The sequence below is a fragment of the Lygodium microphyllum genome, chromosome 15 (genome assembly GCF_053477565.2).
Source record: "Lygodium microphyllum isolate KBCC chromosome 15, Lygodium_microphyllum_v1.1.10, whole genome shotgun sequence".
NCBI classification, from domain to species: Eukaryota; Viridiplantae; Streptophyta; class Polypodiopsida; order Schizaeales; family Lygodiaceae; genus Lygodium; species Lygodium microphyllum.
In genome coordinates this window covers 109,909,848-109,931,458 of record NC_141149.1, presented here as the reverse complement: position 1 = coordinate 109,931,458, position 21,611 = coordinate 109,909,848, and the positions used below count along the sequence as shown (strand labels likewise).

The 21,611-nt window shown below is 44.6% G+C and overlaps 1 protein-coding gene across 1 annotated transcript in view; it reads right to left on the bottom strand.

The window, feature by feature from the left end:
* The window catches only part of LOC148024903 (protein TUNICAMYCIN INDUCED 1-like), a 45,748-nt gene extending 25,304 nt beyond the window's left edge, over positions 1–20,444 (bottom strand). The window contains exons 1-2 of the mRNA XM_087694575.1: positions 20,122–20,444; positions 19,656–19,970 (exon numbers count right to left, since the gene is read on the bottom strand). Coding sequence (XP_087550701.1) covers positions 19,656–19,970; positions 20,122–20,250 — 444 coding nt within the window. The 5' untranslated portion in view covers positions 20,251–20,444. The remainder of the gene's footprint in view (positions 1–19,655; positions 19,971–20,121) is intronic.
* Between the last annotated feature and the right edge of the window lie 1,167 nt (positions 20,445–21,611).

The following is a 21,611-nucleotide window of genomic DNA, read 5'->3' as shown; positions in this document are numbered from 1 at the left end:
TGGGAAGCTCCAGTGCTGTTCCAGAAGAAGAAAGATGGAACTCTTCGGTTATGCATTGACTACAGAGAGTTGAATCAATCGACCATTAAAAACAAATACCCCATTCCAAGAATAGATGAACTACTTGACCATCTTCAAGATGTAAAGATCTTCTCTAAGATAGATCTCAGGTCTGGATATTATCAGATAAGGATCAAGGAAGAAGATATCCCGAAGACTGCATTCAGCACAAGGTATGGACACTTTGAATTCCTAGTGATGTCATTCGGGCTGACAAATGCTCCTGCTACCTTCAACAGGTTAATGCAGGATATCTTTAGGCCCTATCTTGATGACTTCGTACTCGTCTTCTTTGACGATACCCTAGTCTACTCTAAGCAAGAAAAATATCATGAACCCTAGCTTCGCATTGTTCTTGAAACAATGAGAGCACACAAGCCTTATGCCAAGAAGAAGAAGTGTGCATTTTTCAAGCGATAGATTGAATGTCTGGGATTCATTGTATCAACGGAAGGAATTTCAGTGAATCCAGCCAAGGTCAAAGACGTTCTAGAATGGCCAACACCAACTTCTGTCAAAGAAATACGTAGTTTTCTTGGATTGATAGGATGGTATAGGATCTTTATCAAAAACTATGCTTTGATTGCAGCACCTCTGACTGATCTACTAAAGAAGCAAGTAGCAATTGTATGGTCACATGCTGAACATACCAGCTTTGACAAACTAAAGCAAAGCTTGGTATCAGCACCCATCCTGAAACTTCTTGATCTTAGTAAGGAGTTTGAAGTGGTAACTGATGCTAGTGCACTTGCCTTAAGATGTGTGCTTATACAAGAAGGTCATCCTATAGCATACTCTTCAAGAAAACTGAAGAGCCATGAAAGGAATTATGCTACCCACGATCTGGAGCTGTTGGCTGTCATCCATGCTCTCAAACTTTGGAGACATTACTTGCTGGGTAACAAATTTGCCTTAGTGACGGACCACAAGAGTCTTAAATGGATCTTCACCCAGAATGAGCTCAATATGAGGCAACGTCGATGGATCGAAGTGCTGGAAGAATATGATTTTGAAATCAAATACAGGCCTGGAAAGGAGAATGTAGTTGCCGATGCACTCAATTGCAAGGCATTTCTAAACTCTCTTATTTTGCAAGATCCATCAACAGCAAGATCTCTAGCCACAAAGGTATCAATGCCAAACAACCCAATCCTTGAGCTAGCTAGAGAAGAGGCATGTCATGACCCAGTCTATCAGAAATTGCTAAGGGAGATCCCCATCAAGATTAAGACCCGAAGCTAAAGACGAAGTATCAAGAATTCTCTGTCAGTAGTGGACTTGTCTACTTTAGGACAAGATTATGTATCCCTGCAACCCAATCTCTTAAGCAGAAGATACTTTGGGAAGCCCATAACTCCCCTTTCTCGGGACATCCTGGCTATGCCAAGACCCTTAATACGATCAGGAAGAGCTATTATTGGGATAGGCTCAAAGGTAACGTTTTGAAATATGTCACGGAATGTTTGTCTTGTCAAGCATTACGGCGGAACATCTCAAAATGCCTGGGAAATTGCAGCCACTGGATATTTCCCAAATAAAATGGGAATTCATTAGTATGGACTTTGTTGTTGGCCTACCCCAAGTTCAAGAAGGATACAACTCTATTATGGTTATAGTAGATATGCTCACCAAGGTTGCACATCTCATCCCTGTCAAGACAAACTATAAAGCCTCAGACATTGCTAGATTATTCATCAAGGAAATATTCAAACTGCATGGATTACCCAGAAGAATCATTAGTGATCGTGACTCTCTCTTCACATCACACTTCTGGAGGGCTATTTTCGAGGCCATTGGGACTCAACTCTGTTTCAGCACAGCTTACCATCCCCAAACTGATGGTCAAACGGAACGAGTCAACCAAGTCATTGAAGATATGCTTAGGGCATACTGTTGTCGCGAACCCAAAAAGTGGATTTAAGATTTGCCACTGGTTGAGTTTGCCTACAATACTTCTTACCAACAAAGTATTCAGATGACCCCTTTCCAAGCATTGTATGGGCACGATTGTCGTATCCCTTTGAGCTTCTCGGATCCAACCTTGAGGGTAGAAGCTTCAAGGCAGATGCTGGAAGACATGGATGATCAAATCAAATCAATAAGCCAAGACATCCAAGCCGCCAAGGACAGACAGAAGGCTTACGCGGACTTGAAACGGCAAGATAGATCCTTCGTTGAAGGTGATATGGTCTTCATCCGCGTATGCCCTAAAAAGAGTTCACTATTCTTGGGAGAGTACAAAAAGCTAAGTCCAAGGTATTGTGGACCTTATAAGATCACTAAGTGCCTAGGACATAATGCTTACACACTACAGCTACCCGCAACCCTAAAAGTTCATAATGTATTCCACGTTAGCCTATTGAAAAAGTATCTACCTAATCCAAATCATGTACTTGATGATCAGCAAGTTGCAATGCCTAGCAAAGGAGTTCTTGAGCTACGGCATGATAGAGTCCTAGATGTCAAGGAGAGGCATTTGAGGTCAAGGACCTTGAAAGAATACCTCGTCCAGTGGAAAGATTATCCCAAAGAGGATGCCACCTGGATGGACGAAGATACTCTCAACCAACAATACCCCCGGTCCTCTCTAGATGAGAACATCTCGATTCCTCTAAGGGGGAGAGAATGTAATGAGCCATAGAAACCCTCCCCTAAAAATTTAAAAGAAAAGAAAAAAAAAATCTTTCATTAAGCTCAAATTTTTTTATCCCCCCCTCTCTCCCCGCCGACAGCAGTCAGGGGAGAGGGGAAGAGAGTGGGAGTGGTGGATTGGGAGGGGAGGCATGCAATCTCCAAGTGGAGGGGTAGCCATGCCACCTACCTCCTCCCCTCCCCTTGAATGCTTCTCCCCTCCCGAGGCAGAGGTGAAGGAGGATATCGAGAGAGGCTATGCCCTTGGAGACGTCGCTAACCTTCCCCCCAGCCACCGCACAGGGCCTCCGTTAAAGCCTCCCCGATCGCCTGGACAACAAGCGCTGCGCCACCTCCCTAGGCCCTCCCGAACGAGGCCTCTCCCCCCCCCTGCGATTAACTGCAACAGCAGCCTCTGCTGGCGGCCGCTCCGCCACCCAGCTTCCCACGTGACACTTTTTCCCCCGTCTGCGGAAACGGCCCTGGGGCCAACGACGATAGCCAACCCACCCCACCCCCACCCCCCCCCGGTGTCAGCTAGCGGACGACGGAGGCTACGGCCCTCCTTACGTCACCCCCCTTTTTAACTGAAGACGCGGGACCCTCCCTTGGCTCTCCAAAATAAACAACCTCCTTGTTTGGGCCATGAAGAGAAAAAGTAGAGGGAGAGGATAAAAAGAAGAGGGTGGGAGAGGAGAAAGAAGGTGAGAGAGAGAGAAGAGGAGAAAGAGGGAGAGAGAAGGAGAAGGTGAGAAGGAGTAAAAGAAAGAGAGAGAAAAAAAGGAGGTGGAAGAGCAAGAAGGAGGGAGAGGGAGAAGGGAAGGAGTAGGAGTGAAGGAGGAGTAAAGAGAGAGAAGGAGGAGAGGGTAAGAAGTAGAGGAAGGAGAGGATAAGAGGTAGAAGGAGGAGAGAAGTAGGAGGAGGAGAGCATAAGAAGTAGAAGGAGGGAAGAAAAAGAATAAGGGAGAGAAGAGGAAAGAAGAAGTGGGTAGAGGAGGTAGAAGAGCAAGAAGCAGGGAGAGAGAGAAGAGAAGGAGGAGTGAAGGAGGAGTGAAGGAGGGAGGAAAAGAAGGTAGTGAAAGAGGGAAGTAGAGGGGGAGTAGTAGAAGAAGAGAAGGAGTAGGAGAGAGGTAGAGGAAGAGAAAAAAAAGGAAGAGAAGAAGGAGAGGAGAAGAAGAAGGGAAAGGAGAGAGGTAGAGGAAGAAGAAGAAGAGGTAGAGGAAGAGAGGTAAGAAGTGGTAGAGAAAGGAAAAGAGAAAGGAGCAGAAGGAGAAAGAAGTGGGAGAAGGACAAGAAGAGAGGTAGAGAAAGAAGAGAGAAAAAGGGGGTAATCGCTACGAGTCACCAAAACCACTCTTCTGGCAACGAACCACATCCGGTGGTCTTCCCAACCGATCATGTCTAACCGAAACCGTTAAGGACCGGACTGCCCAATCTCCGCGAGGCGAATGGCTCCCAAGAAGAAAGTCACAGGAAGCATAGGCGCCCAAGCCACCTGTAATGCTGGAGGGACAAGCGGAACAACCAACGCAGCACACACGAATCAAGCCCAGGTTCTAAGCGTTAAAAAAATTAATTTAGAACTTAATTCTCGTGGAAGGGATAATGTCGTACATAAGGTTTTGTTTATTCTAAGAACTAAGTTGCATGCGCGAAACGGTAGAGGTTGATTTCCCATAAGATTTTACGCACGTAAAATGATAAGGTTAACGCCTTACCTCACAAGAAATGATAGCTTTTATTCACATAAAATGATAAGGTTATCGCCTTATTTCACATAAAATGATAGCTTTTTAACCAGTTCAATGCATGAATAGTCATTTAGAATTCACGTTACGCAATCATGGTTAAAAGAAACACATGAAATGTTAATTTCTATTCATAACATACACTTGCATCGTTAAGGGAAAAAAAAAAACTAGACTTCCATAGACGCAAGTCACATGTGATCTAGTGCATTAGAGATAAGTAGTCATTACCAGGAATAAAGAGAGATAAAGGCCGTTTAGGGGACAACTATACTAAACGCACAACGTGCATTATGGTTGGGAAATCCTGCATAGAACCGCACTAAGAGAATTGGAAGGATCGCATGCATCTAAACCGCATCTTGAAAGTTTAAATGAAAAATCATGTATTGCCTCAGCTTGGCTAGAATTAGAGATTAAAAGACCCTAGGTTGGGTTGCGAATAAGGCATGTCCATTGCCTTGACTGACCAGCTAATGTTTGAGTTAGGGACTAAGATACCCTAAGAAAAAAAACCCAAGAAAAAGGGGCAAGTATAAGCCAACTTACGAAGACCATTTGCTCTTGTTGAAATTATTGGAATCTCGCCAAGCCGTGGAAAGACCCAAGATCGGGTACTGGGAGCATTTGGGAAAAATGAGTCACACCTTAGCAATCGGTCACACAAACGACCTCCGAAATGTTCGTGCTTGTACTTAGGTACATTATTTGATCTCTTTGCTCAAAGAACTAATTCAAGGAAAAAATTTTAACGCTCCAGGTTGAAAGCCTGGAGGGAGAGACAGGATCAGTTACCTCCGACGGCCTGCCTGGCCCTATCCAAGGGGGTTGTTAGCCATGCCGGGTATTTGGACCTAACCCGCCACGAGAGGTCTCTCTGTGGGTACTACTTGGAGCGGGAGGACGCTTGGGTGCCAGGGGAGGCTTTGGTTGTAAATCCCTTGCCTCCGGATCCTGCGCAAGGTACCGACGTGACTCGAGATGGGATCTTGAGGCCTGTGTACTAGTCAACGGGCGGAACTTGGAGCAACAATCCTGTAGATTGCTGGGCTAGCCTTCGGGCGTTATATTAGATATACTCCAGGATCTTTTTTTATAAGGAGCAGTTATTAAAGAAAAAGGAACTTGCTTGGCATTGTTTTTGTGTCAGTGCCTAAGTTACGTGAAGGAACTCGTGATTAATTTGTTTAATTAAGGAAGCTGATTTTGCATGTCAAAACATAATGTGTTAGGTAATTAGATAACTAAAGCAAACTGAGGAAAGTGCGGTGGACGTGACTCAGGTCCGTCACTCATGAACTGTCTCATAAACAATAACTTTATCATCCTGCAAATCATGTGCATCCAACAAGTCACCAATCTCCATTTGAGTCCCTGCATCATGTAAAACATGATCTTCATAAACCTCTTTAGGTACATTGAGAAAATCTACAGATGCAATGGCTGAATTTTCCAGTACAGGATCTTCCAAGGCATCTATGCCTATCTCAATATAAGACTACAACTTATCATGAATGCGGGCTATTCCATCTCCCACTTAAGGTACAGTGCCAGTATTAACAATTTCCATTTCTGGGGATCGGATGGGTCAAAAACAGCTAATTCGTGATCTTGGCTACTTGCTCTTCTTTTTGCTCTCTTGTTTGTTATCTTATTTTTACCCCTAACTGACCTCTTTCATAACATGCTCAGGAGGTGGTTGATTTGTAGCTTTAGGTTGATTCGCACTTTTTCTTGTCACTCTTTTAGATGTTCTTGCATTATCTTCATCTCGTTTTCGTTTCTCTTCCACAAGTACATCTGTATTTTGTACCTTTGCTAAATAATGAAGTTCATGAAGAAGAGGATGCCACTAATGAAGGATTCTATGATCCCATGGATGGGATTCCATTTGATCCGAGTGGTACTCATGGTTCTCATTCTTCCTTATATACTATTTCACATGATACATGGACCGGATGCAAAGGGAAAAATACACTTAGACTCAAAGGTATCATTAATGGCAAGGATCCTTGAACAGTCATCAATAAATGTGACAAAGTATTTGTTGCCACCAAGAGATACATTCTGTGTAGGCCCCCAAACATCTGTGTGTACTACATCAAGTATATTTCTGCTCACTTCTCTATCATGTGAGAAGGGTTGTCTCGCTTGCTTACCAAACTGGCATGCTTCACAAATTTTATGCAATTTTGCAACTCTAAAAGAGGGCAACCCTGTAACCAATAGGGATCAAACCACAAGCCAAAGCCCAACATTATTCTAACCACCAAGGCATTGTAATGCATAAACTGAGCATAAGTAGCACCTCATAGCAATGATGTATCACATGATACTCATGTAAAGTATTCATCAACTGGAAACCACATGTAACTTATGCCATTATACTTCTCTTACATCACGTACAAATATGCAATGCATACTATCCATGTATCCCATGCATGCCTTGTAAATGTACATCACATCCAAAGATACATTCCATGTATTTCATACGTACTAGCAGCCTTGCAAACATATAGTTTCAAAAGCCTAGGTGCAAACCATACACAGCTGCATACCAACTCAAAATGACTATACATTGAATAGTGATCCACTACATAACCAAGCTAACCATCACTAGGGGTATGGACATGCAACCTCCCCCTTGATCAAGCCACGACCAAGGTGCCTTGGAGAGAACCTAAGGACAATGCCGATCATACCAACTCCTAAAAATAGAGAAGGGTCATAATAGATCTTAGTGCCTATTAATGTCTCGTAGTAGCATACAAAATCATCTTATCAAAAATGCCTCTAAACATATGTGACCATGGATTCCCCGCCTTTGGCCAAGACCGCCGAAGTGTCCCCTCATGTAAGCTCAAGACTAGGAGCCAAGCCTACTTGTTGTCAAAGAAACACCTCATCATGAACCTGGATGTCAATCCCAACTCGAAGATTTGAATCTGCCAAACTTCGGTCGATGTGTTAAGAACGTCTCTCTCTAGAACCTGTGTACCTATATACATGTATAGATAAGGCTTGGCTGCCCCATCTCACCACCCTCTTACACTCCCTCTCTAGCACTGAATAGTTGTAAGGAATGACCACATCACCTAGACTAGAAAACACCTGAGAAAGAAGCAATCAAGCCCTTCCCACACGATCTGAAGAAGTGGATTCTTTCTGCGTCCTAGACTTTGCCTTGGCCGAAGTATCAGAGAGTCAGTCTGAGGAAGAGGATGATGTGCCGAAGGAGACCCCATCTTGCTTCTTCTTCTGCGAGGCTGCTAACTCCTTGCAGTCCTTCCGCAAGTGACCCTTCTTACCACAGTGATAACAATGGATCTTTGACTTCATCCTGTCACCCCTCTCTAAAGTTGTAAAGGCCCCACTGGAACCACCATAATGAGATGGAACTTGTGCATCTATATACCTGTATAGATGAGGCTTGGTTGCCCCATCTCACCACTCTCTCACACTCCCTCTCTAGCACCAGAGAGTTGTGAGGAATGACCGCATCACCTGGACTAGAAAGCACCTAAAAAAGCCCTTCCCACGATTTGAAGGGATGGATCTCTTCCGCGCTGTGGACTTTGCCTTGGCCGAAGGATCAAAGTCGGAGTCTGAGGAAGAGGATGACGCATCGAAGGAAGCCACATCCCGCTTCTTCTTCTTCCATAAGGCTGCTAACACCTTGCAATCCTTCCGCAAGTGATCCTTCTTACCACAGTGATAACAATGGGTCTTCGACTTCTTCCTGTCACCCCTCTCTGAAGCTGTAAAGGCCTCAATAGAACCGCCATAATAAGATGAGAGCCTCCCCTATAAACGCAAAGATGTCTCATGCTCAAGCAGCATCGAGAACGTGTAAAGCTCACAGGTGTAGAGGATGTCTTCGCCCTCAAAGCATTCGGCACTCCATCAAACTCTAGTGGAAAATGAAAACTTCTCCGAAGAATCCTTGGTAAATTGAGCCATATGCTCCATGACTTCCTTGGTCTGCATGTTTGATTGAACTAACAATTCAACCCCCTGATCCAATTTAGAAACAAATTCCATATGTCTAATGGAATGCCTAGTCTCGTGGCTACAAAGAGTAGCATTAAGAGTACTATAAGCGCTATATTCTTGTGAATCTTCCTCATCTTGATGTGCCTCAAGTATTGCCTCACAAGCTTCTCTAATTTGTTGTTGAGCATCATCATTAGGCTTGTTACCAATTCCATATGTCTAATGGAATGCCTAGTCTCATGGCTACAAAGAGTGGAATTAAGAGTACTATAAGCGCCATATTCTTGTGAATCTTCCCCATCTTGACGTGCCTCAAGTATTGCCTCACGTGCTTCTCTAATTTGTTGCTGAACATCATCATTAGGCTTTAGTTCTTTTCTTTGTTTCCAACCATTTCTACTCACTAGTACACTGCAATCCTAGTAGACCTATTACAAAAATGGCTATAACTTTTGACCCAACATCGGAATCAAAAACTTTTTTATGGAAATCGAAGCCCACAAATAGCGCTTCATGATGAGCTATAGTACTCAAATTCAAATTCAAAACAGAATATTTTGGGAATATTCTTTTACTACTCTCTAAAACAGTCCTGCACCCTGTAAAAACACTGTTTTAGTGTATCCACCTCTCCCAGGTCAAAGATAAGGCTCGTGATAGAACCCATCATATAAACCTGAATCATGATCTTCAAAATTTCAAAATCACTAACTAGGATGACCTTGAAGTGAAGTTGATTGAATGTCAACAACTTTTTGCTTAATTCTCCACCACATGGGCTCCTAAGTCCTCTGATGACCACGCCACTTTGTTCCTAAACAAGCGCCTAGAAAATACTTTCATTTTGTGCAGCAAGTGATTTCACAACTCACTATGCCCACATTCTATGAATTTGAGTATCGGTTTATACATTACACTAGCCTCTTCGATCAATTTTATAGCATGTCCTCCATAGAGGGGACTCTCACTGCTGTTTCTCACAAGGGGCAGCAAGAAAAAGGCAAGAAACCTCAAAATTCCACTCAAAACTCAAATCAAAATCAAAATTAGAACTCCTAATCATCCCTTGAACTTAGTTAGCAAAGTATATCTAAGAAAAATGGATATTGTCAATATTGTCAAAAAATTGGCCATTTTAACAAGAAGTATCGATCAAAGGCCAGAGGCACACAACCTAAACCCAAGAATCAAACCCCCACCCCTTAGTTGAGTAACCCCCAGCAAGGAAGGTAAGGTAGTGGCAACCAAAATTAAGGGCAGTAGCGAGGCCAAACGCACACTGCCTTCGATCAACCATTACAAAGATGCCCTCGTTTGTGGATAGTGGAGCCACTAACCATACAACTCCTCATAGAGTGGTTACAAGATGTCCGAGATAAAGGGGGATCGGTCACCATTGGTGACAAGTATTCAATGCCAGTTTGTGGTATGGGCATCATACCTCTATTACTAAACCATTAGGCCAAAGGTCAATTTCATCCTTTATAGTCTAGATTTTGGGTCTAATCTTCTTTCTGTTTATGTTATTGCACTCCCCTTTCTCCCCCTACCCTCCCTCCCTCTACCCCTCTTATCTCTCTCTATGTGTGCTCACAGGTGTATGCTGAGCTAGAAATTGCATTATATACTAGCTCTTTATTACATCCCCAAAAAAGACTTATTACTAGAAATATCATTAAATGCTTTAATCTTGCCGATAATATTTAATTAAGTTATTAATCAAATATGCAAGCTTATTTAGCAAATGTGATGCACATGATAGTTATTTCGTGGTAACAAACCAAGGATACCGAGGATACAATGGGTGCCAAATGTAAAAGTTATAATAAGTTATGTCTAACCGGTACTAAGTGGTACTCAATGTCAAATTTGGGCCTAGACCAATTCATTGGCCACTAATGTCAATGGTGCCATTAGAGACTAGGCATTAATTAATTAATTAATGCCAATCTAAGAGTTAATAATTACTCAAGGATACTTGGAAAACAAATCGACCTAGCCAATTTAATTATTGGCTCGTAAAATTAATTTTTTAGACACTAAAATAATTTTTAAATTAATTTTTACAATTAATATTTTGAAATTTAATTTAATAAGCTCGATAATGCTGAAAAATGAGATTAGAAGCTTGCCACTTGGCAAAACTTGCTCATGCAAGTGAAAAAAACGTTTTTAAGGGCTGATAGAAGTCTATTCCAACCATTGTGAGAGAAAATAAGGTTGTTAGAGAGCAAGGAGAGACTCCTAATGTGATTTGCAACTAAGAAGGATCAATCCTACAACATATGATAGCAATTTAGAGCCCTCCAGGAACAAGTGACAACAGCCCAAGGTCCTTCTCAAGCAGGTGACAGCAAACAGAAGAGGGTAGCAATCTTTCTAGTGGTCCTAAGCTGTAGGTGACAGCTTCCATAGCTATTTGAGCAAGGCAGTAGTAGCTTTTCAATGTTTCTTGCAATGAAACTCTGAAATTTCTCTCTCCATAACATTCTCTCTCATCCTCCAACCATTTCGCAAGTTATATCAGCATTTTCCAACAGTTTGAGCCATCATAGGAAGAGATTTCGGTCAATCTCTGTTGTAACCCTAATTCACAATAAAAATTAGGGTTTTGACAGCCATCTCAGAATGCTGCTCAAAATTGAGGGCCTAGGACTTGAATTCCAAAGCTGAAAATGAGAAATTTCAAGGAGATTCAAAAGGTCAGTCAGCCAATATCAGATTTGGAGTTGAATTTGTCTTTTTGATTTGAGACAGTATGGTTGGTCATCTGAAAGACACAACTCTATTTAACATTGCCAAGTTGGATGGTACTAACTATGGGTATTGGAAGTCCCAAATATGACAGGATTTGGTGCAGAAGTTGCAAATTAAACCCTTGCGTTTCAAGGGTGTTAAACCTAAGGATATGGATGATGATGTTTAGATGGAAGTTGATGAGCTATGCAAGTCTACCATTATTTTATCACTCTTAGAAGAGGTCCATCATAATGTTGTTGAAGATGAAAATCAGAGTGCATGGGATTTATGGGAGAAGATTCAGGGAGCTCTATGGGTGAAGGCCAATCCGCAAGCAAACCAAGGGGTAAATTGGTTTGGAGGCTTACTAGCCAATTTTGACAACAAGAGACACTTGGATTTGTTAGCCTGCTCTATTTCATTGTCAGTCTGTCATCTCCTGGTTGTGAGCTCCTATCAGAGTCTGGCAAGAGACAGAGGAGCTCTGTCAGTTTGTGTGTTGCTGTTTTTGTTGTGCGTTTCCTTGTCGGGTGGCAATCGGCCATTTTAGGTCTCTTTTGTGGTGCAATCGGCCAGTTTTGGACCAGGTCGGCCAGTTTGTAGGCTTTGGGGGCTAGATATAGCAACCCCCCCCATCAGTCCCATACACTGTTATGCAGATTTCAGCACACTCCCTCCTCTCCCATTCCAGCATTGGTGTTGCCATTGTTTACAGACTGATCTGGTGCCCTCACTGACGCTCCGGGCTGAGTGCAGGGACTGATCAGTCCACGCCTTTGTATTCAGCATTCATCTCAGTCAGTGCAGATTTTCTTCCTTCATTTTCTGCTTTCTCTCTCTTCCTCTGTGTTCATGTTTCTTCTTCCGTTGCGCACTCCGACATGGTATCAGAGCCTAACTGAGAGCACGGAGGAGCTTCCATCAATAGAGAGACACCATCCCCTTCGTCTACTACTGCCAGTTCTTCCCCATCAGCCAGACGGCTCTTCCTGCAAGTTCCAACCCTTGCGTTTGCTGCAAGCGCCTTCTCCAATGGCTGCCACGTCATCGTCTACCTCCTGGTTGCATTTTGCTGCAAAGCGGCCTTCTATCAGCTGGGTGACACTCCTCCTGGTGGCGTTTTGTTCTTCAGGCGGTTTTCTCCTCATTTGGCAGCCCTATTCTTGCAGGTAACTCCACCCCAGGCTGCATTTTGGTGTCTGACGACTTCTACATCAGCGTTTGCATCATCTCCAGTTGCGTTTACAGCTTCTGGTGTTTGGCGACCTCAGTTTCTTGCCGTTCACAGTCTAATTGGTGGTTGGTGACCCTTCTGGTGGTTATCACTCGGCATCGGCAAACTTTCTTTGGTGTGTTTGGTGTTTGCAGATTTGGAAGATGTCTTACCAGTTTTCAAGCTTCGATGACTCAGAGGATGAGCTTCTTTCTCCTCATTCCTCTGATCGGAGACGGGATTATCAGGAGTTTAGTGATCGACGACGGGAGGAGTCTCCTCGCACCCGCCGTCCTTCTTCAGTCCATGTATCTCAGAGGGTTCCATCTACCGTGAAGGTTCCATCAGCAAAGACTGCTTCAAATGTCCGTATGGCTTCCTTGATTCCCTCAATACAAGTGCCCATTCTCCCTTCCTTTCCGAAGGAAGACAAGTTGGATGGCTCCAACTACTCCCTCTAATCGTGCAAGGTGGAGTGCATCCTAGACACATTCGACCTATGGGAGCTTGTTTCTTCACCCATCGACCGTCCCCCAGTGGATCAATCACATGGGGCATCTATGGACCGTGCAGCCTTGTGGAATAGGCTCAACTCTCAAGCCCGTTCCTTTCTCTTTATAAGTCTTCATGACTCTGTTCTTGTTCATGTTCACACGCTACAGACCGCGGCGGAAGTGTGAAAGAAGCTTGCATCTTTGTATCAGCATAAGACGTTCACCCACAAGATTTCTTTGGAAAAGAAATTGTGAATGCTCAGTCTTGATGATTCTTCTTCCATGAAGGAGCACATCACGAAGATGGAAGATATGCGAGGCGAGTTGGCCTCTCTTGGTCGGGTGATTTCGTCCGAGGATATGGCGATGATTCTCTTGACTCAACTACCATCACCCCGGTATGATGTCTTCTATACCAGCCTCATCACCTCAAGGACCCGTGAGAAACTCCTATGGGAGGAACTTTCCCCGCTTGTCTTGGGGGATGACGAGCGTCTCAGAGAGGTGGGTGCCAGTGGCTCCACCAAAGCTTTTACTGCAGGTACTGGTGGCGGCAAAAAGAAGCAGCAGCCGAAGGGGAAGGCCAAGGACACGAAGGAGGAGGACAAGAAGGACGCGAAGGAGAAGAAGCCCAAGTGCCCACACTATGGGAAGGGCACTCATCCGGAGGAGAAGTGTTGGCAGAAATACCCCCATCTAAAGCCCAAGGAGAAGGACTCGAAGGCGGGCCACAGCCACGACAAAGTCTGCTTTTGTACATGTCTTTGTTGAGGAGGATACAGCCCTAGCTTCTACCACTCAGGAGAAGCCTTGGCTAGTAGACAACGGAGCATCTTCTCACATGACCTTTCGGCAGGATTGGCTTCAAGATCTTCGTTCAAGAGGAGGCACTGTCACCATTGGTGACAACTCTACAATTCCTGTTTGAGGCGTGGGGACTTTACCTATGTTTTCAGATAGGCGGTCTTCTTCCGCCAAAGTTCTTTATGTACCTGATTTGGGCTTTAACCTATTGTCTGTGCATGGTCTTACTCAGCTAGGTAACCAAGTCATTTTTACCCAGGATGCGGTCACAATGAAGGATGATTCTACCGGCGATGCTCTTTGGATAGGTACATAGGAGGGTGGGCTTTATAAGCTCACAACCTTGGCTGCGAGGGCTTCCCACGAGCTTGGGCTGCTTTGGCATGCTGGTTACGGGCATCTGAACCTTGATGGGATACGGCGGGCTTCTAGGAGGAAGATGGTGGAGGGACTTCCCGATTTCCCTCCTCTTCACACTTTATGCCCCACCTGGTTAAGGGGCAAGCAGCATAGACAGCCTCACCCACAGGTTGCTTCCAGGAGAGCTTCTTCACCACTCGAGTTGATTCACACCGACCTTTGCGGACCTATGGGCACGGCCTCCCTTGGGAAGGCCAAGTATCTGATACTAATTGTGAACGACTTCAATCGTTACGTGTGGCCTTATTTCTTGGAGTACAAGAGCGAGGAGTACTCCTGTTTTTGCAAGTGGAAGGTGTTTGTGGAGACACAAACTACTTCCAAAGTTCGTGGCGTTCGAGCTGATCACGGTGGCGAGTTCACTTCTCACCTTTTCTCTCAGTTTTGCAGGGATCACGGCATTCAGATAGAGTATTCCCATCCGAACACACCATCAAAGAATGGTGTGATGGAGCGTGAGAATTGGACCATGGTGGAGATGGCCCAATCCATGCCGGAGCATAAGAGTCTATCTCATTCCCTTTGGGGTGAGGTGGTGGCTACAGCGGTGCATATTCGCAACCACTCTCCGACTTCGGCACTGCAGGACATGACTCCTTATGAGGCTTTCTTTGGGAGCAAGCCTTCCATGTCCCACTTTCGCATCTTTGGATGTGATGCTTTTGTCCATGTGGACAAGAACACGAGACAGACGAAGCTCGACTCTAAGTCGAGACAGCTTATCTTTGTGGGCTATAGCACGACCACGAAGGGATATCGGCTCTATGACCCGGCGACACAGAAGATTGAGGTGAGCAGGGATATGATCTTCGATGAGGCTTCAGCTTCCGAGGATCCAATTGATGGTTCTTTTACAGGTGCTTCTTCGTCATCAACAGACCCTCCCCATCTTCTTTCCCTACTCTTCCTTCCAGGATGCCTCTTAGCACCCCTCCTTCTTCTTTGGCTCTTCCCCCTCCTATTCCTCCTTCTGTTCCCTCTACTTCAGCTTCCCCTCCCCCTTTGGCGGATGTGACTCCTTCGAGTACTTCCACCCCTTCAGCCTCCCCTCAAGAGTCTTCTAGCAATACACAACCATCCAATGGGGAGCCTTCTTCAGAAGAGGAGGATCTCCCTTCCCTTGGTGAGGGGGAGTCCCTTTCTCTGACAGGTGCTTTGCAGGTTCCGGAGGCTACTCGGTCTCCCTCGCAGCAAGAGGAATCTCTCAGGCTTCCTTTGTGGTATCGCCGGCTTATGCAGGATTCAAGTGTTACTCACTTTCCTGCTTCTTCTACAGGTCCACACAGATCAGCTCGATTGCGGGCCCCGCGGGATAGTTCACTTTGTGTAAACTATGCTCTTATGTCCCACATTCTTCAAGATTCCGAACCTTCCACTGTTGAGGAGGCTCTTGCACAGGATGTTTGGAGACAAGCCATGCAGGCATAGCTCGATTCCATCGAGCAAAATCAAACTTGGGACCTTGTACCGCGTCCCAAGAAACGGAAGGTGATAGGTGTGAAATGGGTCTTTAAAACCAAGTATCTTGCAGATGGCTCCTTGGACAAGCACAAAACTAGGCTTGTTGCCAAGGACTTTGCACAGCGGGCGGGTTTGGATTACTTTGAGACTTTTGATCCTATAGCTGGGATGTCCAACATCCGAGTTCTTTTGGCTCTTGCAGCTCACCACCGTTGGCCTGTTTACCAAATGGACGTTAAGTCAACCTTTCTGAATGGCATCCTTGAGGAGGAGATCTATGTTTCACAACCTCCAAGTTTTCTTGTGCACGGAAAGGAGGATCATGTCTACCGGTTGCGAAAGGCCCTTTGTGGCTTGAAGCAGGCTCCTCGTACTTGGTACTAGGGGATTGACCGCTTCTTTCTACAGAGTGGTTTTCAGTGCTCCGATCATTACCCCAACCTCTACTTTAGGGTTTTGGGTGACCTTTGTGTTTTGCTGATCTTGTATGTGGATGATCTTATTATTACAGGGAGCGACACTCAACAGGTGGAGCACACTCGGTCTATTCTACGGTAGGAGTTTGACATGGCGGATCTAGGGATCCTTCACTTCTTTCTTGGTCTGGAGATCTATCAGATGGCACAGGGCATCTTTATCTCACAACACAGGTATATTTCCGAGCTTCTTTCGGAATTTGGTATGGCCAAGTGTCGACCTATTTCATGCCCCATGGACCCTGAGTCCAAGCTTTTGGCAGATGGAGTTCCCCTTACAGATCCCACCCGTTACAGGTGCCTTGTTGACTCACTTATCTGGCTTATTCACACTCCGCCGGATATCTCTTTTGTAGTGGCTTTGTTGTCTTCTTTTCTGAAGACTCCTACTCAGGATCATTGGAGGGCAGCCTTGCGTGTCCTTCAATATTTGCAGGGGACTCGATCCTATAGAATCATGTATGGAGATGGAACCACTCTTTCTGGCTAGAGTGATTCTAATTGGGCAGGTGATGTGAATTCGCGACGATCCACTAAAGGTTATGCTTTCACCCTTGGATCCGGTGCAGGCTCTTGGAGCAGCAAGAAGCAGCCTACTGTGGCACTTTCTTCTACAGAGGCTAAGTATCGGGCCTTATGTTCGACCACTATGGAAGCAGTTTGGCTCCATTGTATGCTGGCGGGGATTGGCTTTTCCTCAACAGGACCTACCGAGCTGCGCATGGACAACCAGAGTGCCCTTGCTCTAGCAAAGAACCTGGTGTTTCATGCTCGCACGAAGCACATTAAGGTTCAATACCACTATGTTCAAGAGCGGATCATGGATTCAGAGCTGGCGGTGGCCTACTGTCCCACGATGGACAATGCAGTTGATCTCTTCACGAAGTCTTTACCTCAGGCTTCTTTGCTTCATCACATGCCGATGTTAGGTCTTCAGACCCTCCCAGGATCTGAGAGGGGGTGTTAGCCTGTTCTATTTCATTGTCAGTCTGTCATCTCCTGGTTGTGAGCTCCTGTCAGAGTCTAGCAGGAGACAGAGGAGCTCTGTCAGTTTGTGTGTTACTGTTTTTGTTGTGCATTTTCTTCTCGGGTGGCAGTCGGCCATTTTAGGCCTCTTTTGTGGTGCAGTCTGCCGGTATAGGCCAGGTCGGCCAGTTTTGGGCCAAGTCAGCCAGTTTGGAGGCTGGGGGGGCTATATATAGCAAGCCCCCCCCTCCCATTAGTCCCATACACTGTTATGCAGATTTCAGCACTCTCTGTCATCTCCTGGTTGTGAGCTCCTGTCAGAGTCTGGCAGGAGACAGAGGAGCTCTGTCAGTTTGTGTGTTACTGTTTTTGTTGTGCATTTTTTTCTCGGGTGGCAGTCGGCCATTTTAGGTCTCTTTTGTGGTGCATACAGTCGGTCAGTATAGGCCAGGTCAGCCAATTTTGGGCCAGGTCAGCCAGTTTGGAGGCTAGGGGGGCTATATATAGCAGCCCCCCCCCATTAGTCCCATACACTGTTATGCAGATTTCAGCACACTCTCCCTCCTCTCCCATTCCAGCATTGGAGCTGCCATTGTTTCTAGCCTGATCTGGTGCCCTCACTAATGCTCCAGGCTGCGTGTAAGGACTGATCAATCCACACCTTTGTATTCAGCATTCATCTCAGTCAGTGCAAATTTGCTTCCTTCATTTTCTGCTTTCTCTCTCTTCCTCTGTGTTCGTGTTTCTTCTTCCATTGCACACTCCAATAGAATTAGCAAAGGAGATCAAAGGATCTCAATTGTACACCTTCCATTTGCAATATAAGATAAAGAAATACCGCAAGGGGAGCCAATTTAAGTGTCCAATGTCCAAGATTAAAGCGTTAAAAGTGTGCATTTTCAGTTTATGCGAATTTTATGCTTGCTGTAATTACTGTTAAATCAGGTTACTATCTAAGAAGGAAGGCTGGTTTCAGCTATCCACACCCATTCCCAATGGTTATCTCAATTTGACTTTGTTGTCCATCAGCTAGGTGCTGGCTACCAGCCTTGCTCCAGCCATTGGTGGCAGTACTCAGCCCTCACCACGGCATGTGTTTACTACTGGCCAACTATGCCTCGCCTATCAAGCGGCAGTTTTCAGGCTTCATCTTCTGCCTACGAGTGATCTACTACCTACGTTTGCTTCAGCTAAGCATCCACAATCTGTGTTTGCACTTCGGCTGCTATCGCCAACCCGTCAAGTCATCTTCTTCAGCTGTGTTTTCAGATTACAGCAGTCACCCATATCACTTTGGCAATAGAATGTTCAGCCTGCTGCCCATTATTCAAGGTGTGCCTCACGTGTTTGGCCTAATCAAAACTCTCCATATCTATATTTGTTGCTGCTATACACATTTGGAGGCTGTCTGCTGCATCTCGGGATCCATACAGAGAGTACTGCACACTCTTTAGCTCATATCTTTTGCCTCTGAATTCAAAGAAACAAGAGTTCGAGGTTCATGGTTCGCCTTGCATAGAGTGTTATTTGCATTGAGCATTGTATTCATTTATTTATCGTCAATGTTCATTGTCTTTGAGTTAACCTAATCCTACCATGTTCTTTTATCAATTTGTGCTTTGTCATACAATTGTGTCTATATTCTGTGTTTGATTATTTCTATACTATATGTGCCCCCCTCTCCTTCCCTTGTTATCTTAATATTATCCAATCATTAGATTGTTGGGCTCTCAACTTACAATTTGGGTTCAAATCTCCCATTTGTTCTCATTTTTTGCATTCTATATGCCAAATGGGCTGCTTTACAAGAGGCTGGTGGCCTAGGTTCCATCTCCCATTTATTCTCATCTTTCATATTGTAATTGACAGCTAGGATGCTTTGAGAAAAGAATCTAAGCTCTACCCAAACTTGAGAGTCAATATGCCTTACTTTCATTGCTTACAAGCAAAAGCAAAGAACAAAATGTTTTTTCAAATCATAGCTCTTTGAAAAAATCAAATCATTAATTGTTGTACATATGAACAGCACCATCTTTTTTCAATAAATGGAAGTTATAAGGAGATTCTATAGTAATTTGAAATATAGTTACCTGTCCTTAACAAAGAGCTGCCAAAGAAACCTTGCGGAGATTCTAAATCGCTGTCACAAACCTCACAATCTCTCTCTCAAAAGGTTGCCTTAAAAGCTTTTCTCTCAAGGACATGCATATGTTGTCCCTTTGGCATCATCAAGTTCCCTAATATCTACAAGAAGCTACCAACCAAAACAAATCTACAGCCCATGAAGATCTCTAAACGTAAGGTAGAGACTTCATTGCAGAAACCCTCCTCAATTGTGATCATCCTCAACCAATACCCACAGCGTGTGCTGGTAGAAAGTTGTTCCCAAAAACAAGTCTGCAGCACATACATGCAGATACAATGCAAAGGCTGGGAATGTATGATGACGCTTGATGACATTCTGATTGGAGTATATGACATTCTGATTGAAATAATAGTCTAGCACTTGCCCAAATTTTGGGCATTTCACATGATACAAACACAATAACAAACCGGAAAAAAAATATATGTCATTGTGAAAATGGAACAAATGAAGGAGGTGCCACTAGATTAAAAAGGCAGCTGAGGGTGGTTTCAAAGAAGCACAAACCTGTAGATTGTCAAATGACACCTCTATGGGACCCTTCAGGTGAAAAGGGTCCAGAACTGATCCGAGGATTTCTGTGTTCCATAAGGCTTCCGCAACCTCGATTCCACCACCATCGAAATCCAAATTCAAATCACCAAGACGCTGCCAGGCTTCTACTTCATCTAAGAATTTTGCAGGAAAGACACGCTTCCCAATTTGCAACTCCAGCTCATGAAAGATGGTCCGGGTGAACCTGGCATTCTCAATGTCAACATTAGATATGCGAATGCCTTCAAGGTCCCAGTTTTTTATCACGCTTATTTTCTCGACTACTTCCTGCAGCGATCAAAGACGCCTGTCTGATGAAAACAAAATCACACAAACCTGAAAGACAATAAAGATTTGTTTTCTATACGGAACAGAAGACGCACATGAACAGGAGGAAAGAGGCATGGATGCACAATTGTTCAATGAGAAAATACTGTACCGCTACAGAGTTATATGTAAAGGTGAAGGGCGGGGCTGCTGAGAACGAAGAGGACCGGGCAGCGAAGGCAAGGGCAACTTCCCCACACCACCACCACAGTAAACACAGGAATCGGCAATAGCAAGTCATCTCTCTCTCTCTATCTCTCCACGGTCGTCAGAGCTTCCATAAGTGTCGTACAGGCAAGGCATAACAGCGTAACTTACCCATTCATTAGCCAGAAAATGAAAATCTCTCAATCTCTCTCTATATATATATATACATATTCTTATTGTGTCGTGCTGTGCGTGCATAAGCACGAGAGACTAGAGTAGTACCTTCGTTTCGTTTTCTCCAAATGATCCGATCCATAGAGTTAGGCCACATTTAAACCCTTCACGGGGAAAAAGGGGGGATAATGGTTAAATTTTTTGCAAATTTTTTTATTAACCTCTCTCCTCAGCCGATGCATGGAAGGGAGAGGGAGTATGAGTGTGGGAAAAGCTAGAGTAGTGGAGTGCATGGGGGAGGGAGGAGGCATGTAGAGCCACGTGTGTAGCTATCTTCCCCCCCCTCCCCCTCCCCCCCCCTTAAGCTTAAGGAAGGGAGAGGGGATCATGGAGACTGCGCCGTGCTGCTGCCGCCATATCGCCGCCACAGGCCACTGTCGCCAGGCCGCTACTGTCACGCCACCTCCACCATCATCATCATCGCCATCAACATAATCATTATCCTCATCATCATCTCCTCCATCAAATTCTTCTCTCTCCACGTTTCTGTTAGAAGACAGAAACTTAGAAGCTTCTAATTTTAAGCTTCCTTAAGTCCCGTTCCCTCGTGCCTTCCCTGGGAACTTTAAAGCCAAGTCTCCAAGCACTGTGTCCTGCACGGGAGAGGGAGATCGCAGACTGTGAGACTTCAGGACATGCGAGTAATCAAAGGAGGAGTTGCTGCAACAAAATACACTGCATAGATGGCTCCGAAGCTAAAGACGCGAAGCGCACATGCGGGAGCTTCCACTCCAAGTTCGCGTGTGGATAACACCCCGAACCTCAATGCCCAGGTTTCAATTGTATTCTCACATGAGAGGGATGAGGAAAATTTAAATGCATTTATCCATTCATTTTACAAGGTTTAGTGCATGCCGATTAATTGAAATTGCTCGCACTCCCGTCAACAAGGGTAGCTACAATCTTCTTGAATGATAATGCATAAATTAGAAGAGGATATCGTGCTAAGAAAGATAGAGCTTATGTCGCATGTTGCACTTATGATTCAAGTTCATGGACGTGATTCGTATAGAATATAATCTTAGACGCCCATTGAATGCCCAAAGAATCGCAATGCATGGAAAGGAAACTATGAACTTTGCAAATTGCATGCGAGGATGCTTGCATTTTAAGTCGGTTAAGTGCTAAAGGAGAGATAAATTAAATGTCGGGCTCATGGTATTTGATCATGCATGGACTTCTTTTATCGAAGTTTGTATTTAGAAAATGATGCATTTCATA